General features: G+C 44.9%; 1 protein-coding gene across 1 annotated transcript in view; it reads left to right on the top strand.

The window, feature by feature from the left end:
- Positions 1-10362: 10362 nt before the first annotated feature.
- The window catches only part of SLC6A2 (solute carrier family 6 member 2), a gene marked incomplete at both ends in the record, with an annotated part of 72991 nt that continues 68907 nt past the window's right edge, over positions 10363-14446 (top strand). Inside the window, 2 exons of the mRNA XM_082005860.1 lie at positions 10363-10392; positions 12290-12587. Of these exons, the coding sequence (XP_081861986.1) occupies positions 10363-10392; positions 12290-12587 (328 nt within the window). The remainder of the gene's footprint in view (positions 10393-12289; positions 12588-14446) is intronic.

The raw sequence follows: 14446 nt of genomic DNA, 5'->3' as shown, positions 1-14446 counted from the left end.
TCTCTCTCTTTTTTTTTCTCTCTCATAAAGAAAACATAAAAGAAAAAAGGAGAAAACATTTCTCAACTTCCTCTGAAAGTTTTGAGTCTAACTCAACTCATCTGCATCAGACTGCCTTAGCTCAGAGCCCTGGCTGGAAGGACTCTGAACTCCTGGCTGGAGATGAACTCAAGGAAAACCACACTGCTGTGTGGCCCAGCAGGAGTCTGAGCCCCTTATAAAGAGGTATTGAATATATTCAACATGCCCTTCCCTAAAAAAATCTGCAAACTGCTAATGAGATGCAGAAGCTAGGGATGAGACTGGCCCTCAGATTTCCTTCTGCAGTACATATGCAAGCTCAGGCAGATTCTTGTCCAAGCTTTGGAAATTAAAAACAAATAAACAAATCAACAGAAAACACTAGGATCACAGGAATGCATTAAGAAATAGCATTGCCTACATCAATAATATGCAGACTTATAATTAACAACAGCCTGCCATTAACAGCAAAAGTTTCTTTGGGGAATTAGGAGTGAGCATGTAGAACAACTCATTGTTCTATGCTGCTCAGTAGCTCACACCGTGTATACTAGTATATCTTGATTTTCTGTAATAGTGTGCTAGTTTGCTTTTGGTTTGACATCCTTTCATGCACATTCTGCTCACTCTTCCCCCCCATTTTAGTTTTATTTTTAAAATTTCCATGTGCTCCTTTGTGCAGGACATTTCTGCACTGTACAGCTGCAGGACACCACAACCGAGTGGAACATTATGTAATTAGGGCCTGATCCCATTTGCTTCCCCATCTCTACCTCCCTACCAAGACAGACCTGCAGAATGTGAAGTATCTTAGAAAAGTTCTGAGATGTCTCCATGAATGCACAGAAAGAGGCTCAAGAGGTTTTCCTCTCCTGAAGACATTCAAAACCACACTGAAATACCCTCCTTAAATTCAGCTTTGTTTTTCTTCCAAGAAAACAGTAAGGCATTTATTTTTATTATCCTTCCATTTTTGGGCCCTTATGGTTCACATTTTCAAGCTTATGAGCTAGAAATGTAACTTTTTATTCCTGAATGGAAGCTAGGTTTCTAATAAAAACACATGAATTCAGAAGGTGGGACTTTACGAAAATACCCTAAATATTGTGAGGTTTGGCCCAGCTTGGCAGCCCTGGGCCCACCCACAAAGACGGAGGATCCCTGGGGAGCTGCAGTATAGCGGCCCATCTGCACCAGGCCACACCACCCACCAGCCCTCTCCAGCTCTGTTCCAACTCGGTCTGGCTGCCGGGCACTCCCTTGGCTGGCACTCTCTCAGATCCTCATTTAAAAGAGATTCCCTTCTGCAGGAGATCCTTTCAGAGCATGCACTGCTGTTCCACTCTGTGCTCCTTTTTCTGGGTTCCTCTCTGTGGCCGGAACAGTGACTACATTTGTGTCATCCCAGTTCCTCTCCTTACACAGTGAAGACAGGCCCAGGTCCCACCCCATTTCTGCTGCACTGTCCTTAGTGTACGAATGGTGTCACTTAAAACAGGAGTGAAGGGTGTCCTTTGGGTTCCCATTCTGTACCCGAATCCTAAAAGAACAGTGGCCACAGTTCACCAGAAGCAGAAGCACAGATGAAGCGTAGGCGGGCGCATAGCACAGTGTTCTCCCATGCCTGCAGATAAGCTGTGTAGCAACTTTGCCTTTCCAGTGCACAGTCATATTCTCCATGCCTAAATTAGAAAAATCCAAATTGCAGACACAGGGAAGGCAGGCAGAATACTCTTCTGCTGAGGTTTCATGGACTAATCAGTTAATAAGAATGATCTGCAAAGGGGTGTAAGAGACCACCAGTGGGACAAAGAATGGGGAGACTGCACACGCAGGTGTTCACTGCAAAAGAAAAGCAGCATAGCTGTCAGCTCTTCTTAACAGGGTAAGTTCTCCTTATACCTCACGAAGTGCAATGGGACTCCACTCACCAATGTGGAATACCAGTGTTACCATACTTGCCACCATGATCCCTCCTGGGAATGCTAAAGACTTTGTACTCTAATGGGTATCAGAAGAGCAATTATCCCAATATTAAGCTACCCAGGAGATTGACTTCAGGTAGAACAGAGACTGTGTAGTCTGCAGATGTATCCTCAGTCTACAGAAAAGGTAAGAATTAACATTCAGAGGATCTGATTCTGTCCATGGACTAGCAGATGACCGCCACATAATCTGAGCCACTGTTTATGTATCTCTTCTCACCCTCTAATCTGTTTCCACTGTAATCTTCTGTCCTTGCCTATAACTGTGCATGAGCACAGGATGAAGTCCACTGTAGACTTGCTATTACAACAGGGTTCTAGACTCTGCTATGAAACAAGTCACAATATTCTCTCAGAAAGAGCACAGAAATTGCTAATGACAGTATAGAGGTGAGTATATTCAACTTTCCCATCATACTTTCCCAACGAATGATAATTTTGGACCTTGATCACGAGGAATTATACACTCTCTCCTCATAACTTGGATGCCAAGAGAATGCAACATGCAAATCTTCAGAAAGCAAAAGAGGTTTTTTTAATGTTGAGGATACATCTGAACGCCTCATCTTTCCTTCAGAGTATAATGTCACACAAAGACTCTCTCATGCTGATTAATCTTCTGGTATTACTACTCTTTCAGTACATAAACAAGAATTGAAGCTTGGCTTTTTAATTACACATTTGTATATTTAGCCATTCCTATGCTTAGTTTTTACTGAGGTGCAAGCAACGTACTTTGATTAAGAATAGTTTGAAAACAAAATAATCACAGAAAGGAGGGATGACTACATGTTTACCTGCTGGTTACATCTCAGCTCATTTATTTGCAATGAACAAAGAAACAACCCATTCTTCAAATCTGCATCTAACTTCAAAATCAGCATTTTCATTCCCCTTCCTTTTACGTCAAAGATTCTTGTCTGCTTAGGACAAGGAGCAATCAGGCAAAATTTGGTATTAGCTTTAGGAAACCTACATGGAATTAGTAGGTCACAAAAGTTTCAATTCCTGGAAATGGCAGAGAGACAGAAGACGTCTGGTGTGCGAGAAGGCTGGCTGAGGACTGTCAGAGGCACAGCCATGTTCTAACATCAGCTCTTCCATTCACTTGTGCCACAGCAAAATCTTAACTAAAACATTATCTTGACAACATTTCCTAAACTTTGATTGCTTGACTCTGCAGCCAGGACTGGCTTTTAACATTTTAAAATGTTAAATTTTTTTAAAACAGCGTATTTGCTGCATCATTAAGGAAGTTTGTGTCTCTTTTATTTTCAAAGCAGGTGTCTTCAATTTCTATAGAAAACCACTGAGCTCTAGTCTTTGTAGAGGTCTACAGTATTTGATAGGAGTAAGAGAGCAGGCACCAAAGCCAAGACCCAGCTTCCCTTAAACGATTTTTCTGAAGGTCCATGTTCAGCAACACCAGGAATCCGGGCTGCTGCGCATCCTGCCGCCCACACAGCAAGAGCCTTCCTGCTTCTCCCTGGAGGAAGCACAACCAGCAGGCGGAGCTTTAGGGCAACCCAAAAAGACGCTGTTCGCCTTCCGCGGCGTTTGTTTGCAAGTTGCTCTTCCCCGTATCCCCACAGCCAGCCGCGCAAGGATTCCTGCCAGAAAAGCTGAGCCGTTCAGAAACCAGAAGCCAAAGGACTGTAATAATTATCTCTCTAGACGCTTAATAACCCCGATCTGGACAAACGCAACCCCATCCCGGCACCCGCTTTATCTGCTCTGCGGGACACGTGGCAACAAAACTTGCTGCAACCTACTCATCGAGGCAAAACTGCCTCTGCCAGTTTGTGTGCCTCCTTTTCTCAGTTTCAGGAGTCATGCAAGTGTTACGTTTGCTTAAATATATGTACACCCAAAGTAATAACAGCCATGCAAGTATAAGTGCATTTTTATATATGTATGCTCAAAGCAATAAGGCAAGTGGGCTTTTTTCTGTATTTTTTCCTTCTTTGCAAAATAAGGTTAATGCCTATGAAATCATTTGTGCTCAGTCTGGAAATGTAGAAAAAGAATCGGAAGTAAAGTGAGTAACAACGGGGAAATCTGTCTTCCACTACCCCTCAGTATTTCCATCCACATGGGGGTTTTGCTTGAAGTTGCTCCCACTGAAGTCTGTCTCTGACTTTTCAAAGAACAGATACAGCTATAAAAATACTTTTCTTCTTCACTCTGTAGCCTCCCACTCCAGTACTGGTCCATTTGCTAGTGTTCAGGCACTGAGCATCTCCAGAAGGAATTTACTGTATCCTACATTACTGGCCAACATTTTGGTTTTACCTACTTCTTTTAACACGGAGACACATTGCACTCCTAAGCTCTGTGTAATGTGGCTATCAGAGCGCAGCCTTCCCTTTCAGCCTTTGAGCTGAAATGCAGCAATACATACAGGTACATATGTGTGTGAGAGAGTGAGGGCTGCGGGTCACCTATGGTGTTCAGTGACAAATTATTTTAGATGCACAAATTAACATAGAGATGGCTAATTCTGATTTTTTTAGAAAATGTGTCCCTTCTGCGGGGATGTGCAATTTGATATTCTCTCCTCTGCTCTCCCCCAGCACTCCTGCTGGTTTGGAAACTCATAGCCGGTGTGCTTACAGAGCTCAAGCGTCCACAGTCCCTACCACATTTAGGACCTAAAAGTTAACTTGTTTTACCTAGACTTGCTTTTTCCCAGGTCCACCTTCCTTCAATTCAGCTTCTTGCTTCTAACCTTTCAGCTTATCAGCATTGATTTATTTAATATAAAGTAGTGAGGTTACCTTAGATCAATTATACCTTTTTTTTCTGTGCAATTTCCAATGCTTAATACATCTGTTACTGCTCAGCCGCAGGGACAACTTGTCCAGCTGGATCCTAAATTATTTCAATCCTTAATTCAATTGTATTTTTGCCACAGCCCAGCCAATGAGCATAATTCTTTTATAGCTAAGAAGCCTCTTTAGAAATAATCCAATAGCCCATATTAAAATATAGGTCATTGTGAAAACTGCCAAGTGCCTGACTTGTCATAACTTTGAAGACAGGCTCCGAGTCTCCCTCGGCATTGCTGATTCTTTCAGTGCTTGGAGGCTTAATTTTAAAACAATCAGCTCAACAAAAACAATTTACTTACAGCTGTCCAAACTAGTCAATGTTAGCTGGGAAGCTAATTTGCTACTTGGTTCTGCACTTGGATAAATTCTACAACTGAGGGCAACTGGAGGTTTCCAAGTACTAAATCAGTTCACAACTTCATGGACCTGTTGCTAATAGAACTGCAAAGGCTTTGGACAGTAAAAATAAGTAAAACCCATTCAAAACTATACACGAGGTGACCATGTGAAAACATCCGTAAGATCAATGTGCAAATTTACATACAGAAGAGTTCTTAAACTTTAAGAAGAAATTATTTTTGGCTCTTCAACTAATACCTATGATGAGACTTGGATCTATTTGAATGCTTATGTTTTTACAGATTCACTTTGTTTTTAAAAGAAATAAAGAACCGGTCGTGTTCAGTGTTTTGGAGGACACTATTTTCCATTAGCTACCATTTTTTTTTTTCTCCTTCTATTTCAAAAAGATGGAATTACAGCATCAAAAGCTTAAGGAAACCAGTTGCCCCAGGACCAGTGACAGACATAGTGGTCCTGTCTCTCGAGCTACCAGCAATGGAAAGCTAATTGCTTCTAGGTAGATAAGGTGAATCTGATTTTTTTTCTGTGCTTGTGCATGTTCAGCATCTAGCACAGCTGAACTTTGACTTGGATACAACTGCAGTGTAAGCCTTGGGCAACAGTAATGCCAGCTGCTGCTTGCACGCCCTTCCTTTATTGAAAAGGCAACTTTACTGAGCACAATTCACTTGTTTCAGAGTACTCTTAGAAAAGCCAAAAATGACAAACAGAATTTAGATAAGTGAGGCTTTCATTTCCACATTTCCTCTCCAGATCTGTGCATACCATTCTCACTGGCCACAAAGGGAGTTCTGTTCCTACACCAGAGGAAACAATTTGGTCCCAAATGTTAATATTAGGCCTAGTAGAAAGCACCAACAGTGAATAATGTAAATGTTCTCACTGTTTGTTTGGGCTTTAGTGTAATCAGTGAAATCAGCTGTTTTGCATTTGGAAAAAAAAAAATCAATCTACTATGTCTTCTGATAAAGGTGCATGATACCTCTTTAAAATGAATGAGGCTACATACAGATTGGCTTTGAATATGTTTAATAATGAGTGTAGTACACAAACATAAGATCAGAATCTGGTGTTTAGGTGCCTATTTCTAATTAAGCAAGATATCGGTGCTCATTTTCAGTCTTTTTTGCAGCCTGCACAATTGAATATATTTTACTTGCTGTACAAGCAGAGATACCAGCAAGAGACTGGCACCAAGAGAAGGGACAGGTCCTCCCAGCAAGCAAGGACAGATTGCTTCTGGTTTTTTGTTTAGTCTTTTCAACACGAGGATAATAAAATCCAGCACCTTGCCATCAGCACTGTAGTAAAAAATCTAACCCTAGGATCACCTGAAATTCAATGAGTTTTCATGTCATGATATATTCTGGGTCAACTCTCAGTCTAGAGGTGTCTAGACTTTTGGACATCAAATGAGGTGTCTTGTTCAAGGTCTGCAGGCCACAGAAATTATGAAATATCTTACAAAAGCCTTGATTTAGGGATATGTATATAATCCTATGACCACATGGAGTTCCCAAGTTAAATCACTTCTCACGAATTCTACCCATAGGCATATAAGCAGAGAAGACTGCTACATGCACAATGAGTTTCCCAAAAGAAAAGCCAGATTAATCTGGTACCTTACTCTGGTAACTGCCTTTTATAAAAGCAAGGAAAATGAGGTAGATATTAAATGTATCATGGCTTCACAAAAGCAGCTGCTACAATGACATTTGTAATTGTTAGTCTGAGCAGAAGGAATGGAGATAAACAGAACTCTTAAAACAGGAAAGGAACTGACTGAAGAGGCTATAATACTATGTTGTGCTATAAGGATAATTGCAGGCTTAGAGTGAGATTACCCTGAAAGATCTGTTATTGGGAATGAGCTTATTAAATATTTGCATTAATAATATGCACCCAAAAGTTTGTGTTTGCTAACGAAATTTGGAGATGATTAAGTAGGCAGGCAATATTAAATCAGTGAAGAATGCGGCGCTCACAGGAAAAAAAGGAATCCTAGAGTAAGAGAAACGGGATGGAAACAAACACAATAAAATGTGAAATCTAGCCTTTAAGGATTAGAGAAACAAGAATTTGTTCTGTAAACTACAGGATTGTCATCTGGAAATGACAGAGCAGAATGACTTGGTAGTTTATAACCTGTGTGTGGACAAACATTTAATACGGGTAGGAAAAAGGCAAGTGAGATCCCCTTCTCATTAAAGTCTTGGCTGATAATCACGGGAATTATTGCTGTTTCACTAAATGCTGGTAAGACTTCGTCAGAAATTTAGGCCATTTTTGCTCAAAGAGGTTTATTCCAACTAGAAAGAGAAAGATTATGTGGGCATGTAAGATGGTGAACCTGGAGGATGAACTACAGTGGACCCAAGTGTTCTAGTTCTCTTACTGTTCAAAGTAGGGACTAGGTCAGCGTGTGCCCTTGCTCCCTTCTGGACCCTGCACCTGGATTCTCTCCTGCACAAGCCAAAATGAAGGGAGGAGGATGGAGTGCACCTCATGCACGGTCAGACTGAAACTGGGAGTGTTCCCAGTTTCACTCCACTTATATGCAGCTTTGCAAATGGCTCTCATACAACTGTCTCTGAGATAGAATAAACCTGGTGCTAAAGCAGCAGCAAGAGCTAGCGATTCAAAACAGAGAGAAAGAATATTGTTGAAGCTGGGACTTAACTACTTCAGGTGTGAAAAGTTCCAAAGTAGATTTATAATCTTCAAAAGATAGTATGTGCTAGTAAGCTGGAAAGAGGCCTAAGTGAGGTGAAGAGGATGTGCCTATAGAGAGGGGGCAGTGGTGAAATTGTAAGGGATAAACCTCCTGGATTTCAGCATCATCCTCTCCGCACACACACATATTCTATATGTGATAAAAATGATAAAGAGGCTATGGGATAGCTTGCTTGGGTGACACTGATGTCTCCCTTGAAGAAGACCGTTTGATGCCAGGGGTAGCAGATCCCAGGTAAAATGAGCTTGGGAGGTGTGTATTTGTGACAATCTCAAGCAACTTGATAAGGAAGATACAAATGCTACTAGCATAAGAAACAGGGAGAGGTCTTGTCTTCCCCTGGAACTTGGCATTCTTGCGTAAATGGAATACCAAAACGTTGTGGAGTGCTTTTATAATATTTATTTTCAGTTTGAAGGCAATTTGCAGCGTGACAGACACTGGCTGTCAAAATGCAAGGTTGCACCAACCCAAATGGGTCCTCTTCAGTGAGAGAGATGCATTTCTTTGGCTCTAGGGAACAGATACTATGAAAACAGCCTGCTAACAGTATAACACAAAGCTTTTAAATACCAAGTAAACACTACATTTGGAATGGCAATATGATTTGAGAGATACTATGAAGCAAACCTGCCCAACTCACTCACAGCAGTCCAAGAAGCTGGAGCTGATTTATCTACTGTCATCAAAAGGTGCCTGATTCAGTCTACAGCATGGTATCCTTTACCTGCTAACCTAGAAAGATGGGCACCCCTGTGCCACTGCCATGTTCCTGTCACTATGAAATTGTTTTAACATTGATTCAGTCAGAAGGGTGTCATCTACTTTGTTCCCAGTTCCTACAGCAACTGGCTATTCCCCGAGTTTCTTTTATCACAGAATAACCAAACCTAACTTCATTCAGCTTATGCACTTCATTTGAAAATTGTTTAGTCTTTCAGTGCTGGTGAGCCCCAAGGCCAGAATTAGCTCAGAGTTTCTGTGGATGTACCCGGACATGAAATTAAATAGTTGGTGTATATACACCCTGCACCTTCTTACTCTTTTCATTACATATTGGATTATAATAAGAAAGAGATGTCCTGGGTCTTCAACTCCAAATGCCAGCTCTCACAAACAACTTCATCATACAACCCTGCTCATAAAACAATATCCTAAACTCCAGGTCTTTAGTTCCTACTGTATTTACTGCCTTGATAGTTAGTGCTCTTCTTCTCATTTTCCAACTAAATTTATCATTATTCGTCTGTTCTTTGGTTTAAATGGTGGTGGTGGTGGGTTTTTTTCTCAGTGACAGTTACCTCTATTTATTTATAAAGCAATCATACCCTCTCTCAGTCACTGTTTTGTTTGGCTCAACTTTCACCAAGTGTATCAGACCTAACATGAAGCAAGACTCTTTCAGATGCACCAGCTGTAAAGTGCAAGTTCCAATGTATTTGGACATTGTTTGATACAGCCCTGCTCAAAAGCTGGTTCATAGGACGGACAGTAGCCAGCCTCTGTAAAATCAGTGGCAGAGGGCTGTGCTGCCGAAGGTGGAAAATTCAAACCCTGCTGCCAACAAGCAAAGTAAGTCTTCACACCAGCAGCAAATGGAGATCTGGAAGCACACACTAAATTATTGTTCATTGGGGTGTTTTCTTCTTAATGGACACAAACATACAAGAGTGACAATCCCAGATTACTGTTACAGCATACAGTACATTCTCCTACACATTGCAAAGAGAATGACAGACAAGAATTTGAATAATTGATGGCTAACCTAGCAACACCTGACTATTTTCTAAAGTAAACTATAGCAAATTTCCCAGTCAACAGTGGAATATCACTAACAGCCTGCCATCTTGCCTAGCTCTATTGAGGTTTCTAAATACAATATAACCTTCTTTGACTTCAACTCTACCCGCTGTCAGGCTCCATTAGGCATAACAAGATCCAGACGGAGTCAAGATTAAGCAACTTTTTTATAAAATCCAATTGAGGACTTTCTTACCTTGAGGGTGCAGCAGATATTACATTAACCAGATTGTGCACACTTTCCATGCAAGAACTAAAGGCATATATATATATATATGTACAATGACTTAATTTTCTTAGGAAATAAGCAGGGACTTTGTAGATTCCTCCCACCATAGACATCATGATCAAGCTCAGCTAATTGAGACTTTGTGGGGAAAAGGGTGTTCCTCAGCAAGCCCTTACTTTTCCAGAAGCAAGACGTGAGCGCTGTTGTCTGGCATAGGAAGTCTGTGCAGATTATTAAGGCGGTAATAGTCACGTGGAGAGAGGGGAAACAGGTTTAAAAAGCTCCTTACTGGCTAGGGTACAGCTTCAGCTCCCAGAGAGACTACAGTCCCAGAGTGGTGGAACCAAGGAGGAGGAATCCCCCTTCAGTCATCTTCCCCTTCCCCATAGGTACCAGGGAATGGGACAGAGACATCCCCAGTGCTATCTGGTGAGTCTGTCAGCAAGATGGCTTCAGGGCTATGCAGCTGGGAGTGGAGGCTCTCCTCATACCCAGAAAAAAAGCTTGTCCTTTATTTGCTGTGGGAGAACGGGCATTGCAGGCTCACTGAAACACAGGGGAGCAGGGCATATTTGGGGGCACTGCATATAACATGGGTGCGTATTTCATGCATTTGATGGCTGTGGCTGACGGATGGTATGAGGAGCAGGCAAGCAGCATAGCTGCGCATGAGTGTGAAAAGGTGGGGTGTACTGCATGGGCAAACAGCAAGTGTTTACGGGGTGCTATGTAATGACTGTGCACAGGGGAAGTACTGCCAGCACGTATGGCATGAAGTATCAAGAAGAATACAAAAAATGGTTTTGTGTAGTGTATTTGGAGGAGATGAGGGCAGGAAACTGTGGAGCAACAGAAAGAGAACATACAAGCTGCATGTTCTAAGCATGCAATTGCTCTGAAACAGCATAACCACTGCTCAAGTACTTTACCCAGACGAGGGCTTTAAGATCCAGGTCATAGCTTGGATCCTGGGGCTTGAACCAAGAGCTTTTTGTGAAGCAGAAAATCTGCAAACTGTCAATAGTTGTCTCACTAGCATCTTTGTAGTTTGTGGCCTAAAGAGAAGAAGGGCTTGGAATTGGGATTCTTTTTCATATTCCTGGCATTCCTTGCAAAGTCTGACTAGCACCTCTTCGTGTATCACAATTATAATACTAGACATTATCAGTCCTAGCCGAGTGGGTAAGAACGGTAGGCTGTAACACCGCCAAGAATCCTCTGCAGTCTGACCTATTCTCATTGATGCCAGGTGGAAGGGAAGCTCTTTAACATTGGGGAGGGGAAGCCAGTTTCTGGCTTTTGTGCTCAAATTTCTTCCCTAAGCAGACACTGAGCGTACAGTTATTGCTCACAGCTGTAACCGGGAGAGCCCCTGATAACACCTTGCTGCAGCGGTATTTAGCCAACTTACTTCTGGCACCAATCACTGCTGTTCTGCCAGCTAATTCTTTGCTGGTTTTACACCTAAAAGACCCAGGTCCCATTTGGAATAGCAGCAAACAGTTAATGACCTGCAAATACTTCAACCTGACATCTGAATCCTACCAGCCCCACGCTTTCTAGGAAAGAAAAAGCCAGGCATCCATGAATCCTGGCGTGGGAGTATTAGCAGTGTCTAGCTCTGCCATTCAACATGCACCCCACCAGGTTCTGATGTCAAAAGCCGAATTCTACTGTTTTAACTAGAGCCCCGCTAGCAGACAGGGGAAAGCTGCCTCTCCGCTGCAGCTGAGACGGGAACGAAGGGAAGTGGGCGATCCAGATTAGCTCTACCTGTTGCCTGCTAACGGCACTTCCAGATTGCTTGACCGGGGAAGCGTACTTTGCCTCGCGGGAAGCAGCAGCTCCGAGCGGCCCGCGGCAGGACCAGCACCGGTTGTCCAACCCTGAGTTGAAGCCGCCGCTGCGGGACCAGGTGCCGCGACGGACGGCTCCGCTCTCCCTGGCTCAGCCGGCTCACGGCGCGACTCGGGAGACTCCGGCTCGGTCTCCGTCGGCGGCCGGGGCAGGGGCGGCGGGCGCGGTGCCCCAGGTGCGGCGGCGGCTCGGCAGGCGGCGGGCAACGGCACCGCGGCCGGCCGCTCCCCCGCGGAGGAAGGGCGCGGGAAGCCCCGCTCCCCGGGGGCACCCCGGCGGGCGCGGGCGCCGCGGTCCCCCCTCTCCCGCCTCATTTGCATGGCTCTTATTACGGCCGTGCCTCGCTCCTGCCGCGCTGACACCGGCGGGCCGGAGCGCGGAGTCGCCTCCAGCGGGAAGTGCACTTCCGTTATCTGCGCGCCCGCCGCGCCCGCTCCCCGCCTCAGCTCGCTCTCTCTGGATGTTTAAGGCAAGGATGAACAAACAGATCCAGCCCGACCGCAAAGTGTCGGTGGTGGCCCCCTTGCCGGAGCGCCCGGGGCCGCCGCCCCCGAGGAAGGACGTGGAGCTGATCCTGGTGAAGGAGCACAACGGGGTGCAGTACACCAGCAGCAGCCTCCTGCCCGCCGCCCCCGCGCCGCGCTACGGCGCCCAGGACAGGGAGACCTGGGGCAAGAAGATCGACTTCCTCCTCTCCGTCATCGGCTTCGCCGTGGACCTGGCCAACGTCTGGCGATTTCCCTACCTCTGCTACAAAAATGGAGGGGGTAAGAGCACCGCTTGCGAGGTCTTCCTCCCCGGCCCCACACCCCAAAGCCGCACCGCCGCAGGGGCAGCATCCCCTCCTTCCCGGAGTTACAGGGGGAAAGCCAAGCGCCGAGGCTTGCCCCGCCGAGCCCGGGAGCGGTGCCGGAGGGAGGAGCGGCGGCGCTGCCGCTCTGCCCCGCCGCTCCCCCGCTCCTCCCTTCGCCCTCCGGCACCGCGCGTCCCGGCGAGCGGGGCAGCCGCGGCGGCCCGGGGGTGCCCGCCGCGGAGGGCGCGCCTGAAGGATGGGGTGCGGGCTGCTCGCACATCCCTCAGAGCTGAACTTAGTTCTGAGCACAGGCGTATCTGCCTTCTGCTGCCGCTTCAGCCCGCTTAACGGGCTTTTTTTTTTTTCGTTCGCAAAAAATAGCATCAAGAGGGGGGAAAAAACCCCAAACTGAAACAGTGAGCAGGAAAAGGACATCTAGAAAAGTTAGCGCCCGACCACTGAAAGGTTTGCTGGAGGCAGTTTTAACGTGGGATCAGGACTTCTGCCCTCCATTCTGCAGTTTGGGGGTTCTTCCCTCAAGTAGGTAGAAGACTAGTTACAAACAAAACTTCACCTCCTGCACAGTTTGGCAATGACAGCAACACACAAGAAATTACACACAATAACTACAGGTAGCTCCGATTGTTTGGCACATCTTCAGTAAGCCCTTAACTCCATCATCCCCTTTCATCTCCCTGAAATACGCTGTGTTGTCAGTAATGACTCCACGCTGTGGTGGAGTAACACCATCTGCAAGCCGGGCAGGTGCCTGGAGTGCTTTCAGATCACACACAGGAAGAACAGACCCTGCTGAGCAGATGGAGGGCCTGTTTGTGGGAATGGTGAACCATACAGCTAGCAGAACTGCTCGATAGAAAGCATGTTCTGTAAGATGGCTTGATACAAGATGTATGTCTTGATAACGCAGTTGCCTGGCGATAAAGGGTAATGGCTCACACTTGTAGCATAAAATTCTTGCTTCTTGTGAAAAAGAAAATCCCTATCAAGTAACACGGAATTACACCCGTCCTTGGAACTTAATAGGATACTAGAAAGGGCTGGTACTGAAACACTTGGTATAGTTTGGTACCTCCAAAACTTCCAAGAGGAGTAAGAAAATCTCTCTGCTCACCAACCAGACAGGCTGAGGAAAGTAGTTAGTACTGAAAAATAACCTCCATCCTTATTTCATTATGTCCAAAAATAACTCTAGCGATTCACACTACAACAGCACAGTGCACCACAAAGCCAGCGGGCTTCCATGGCGTCAGGTGCAGGTGTAGCAGCAGCGTTCGTGCCGCTCGGCACATATGCACCATTGCCAGATCTCCAGGTCATCTGGCAATTTTTAGGGAGAAAGATACATTCCTCTATCTTGCATTGTACAAGGTGACACCCAGAGCGCTTGAACTCTTTTCTATCCTATTTTGAGTGACTTAATTTCCTAACCTGCTTCCTTTACAATTGGCTGCTAGCTCAGGCACAGGAGGTCACAGTCTGTAACTCTCTCCTATTTTGTGTAATCTCCCTGTACTCTCTTAATGTCAGTTCAGCCGGAGAAACCTGGGTCTTCATTAGCGTCTTTCAGTTCAAATACTTCCGAAGTGCAATAGAGAGAAAGCTAACTACTTCACAGCTAGAAGAGGCACCTTTCAGTGAAAAGTTTGCACCAATTCTTCCATACCATCCAAGTGACATCTCTACCTTTACAAGCAAAGGTTAGAGAGGCCCTTATGCTATCCAAGTCTATAGGACGACTGAGAACTTCTGATACAGAGATGATAAACACTCGTTTAGTCTGCTCTTCAACAGAGAACAAACCACAGTATGAAG

Source organism: Phaethon aethereus, assembly GCF_964289735.1.
Source record: "Phaethon aethereus genome assembly, chromosome: 13".
NCBI classification, from domain to species: Eukaryota; Metazoa; Chordata; class Aves; order Phaethontiformes; family Phaethontidae; genus Phaethon; species Phaethon aethereus.
This window is presented reverse-complemented; position numbering and strand designations above follow the sequence as displayed.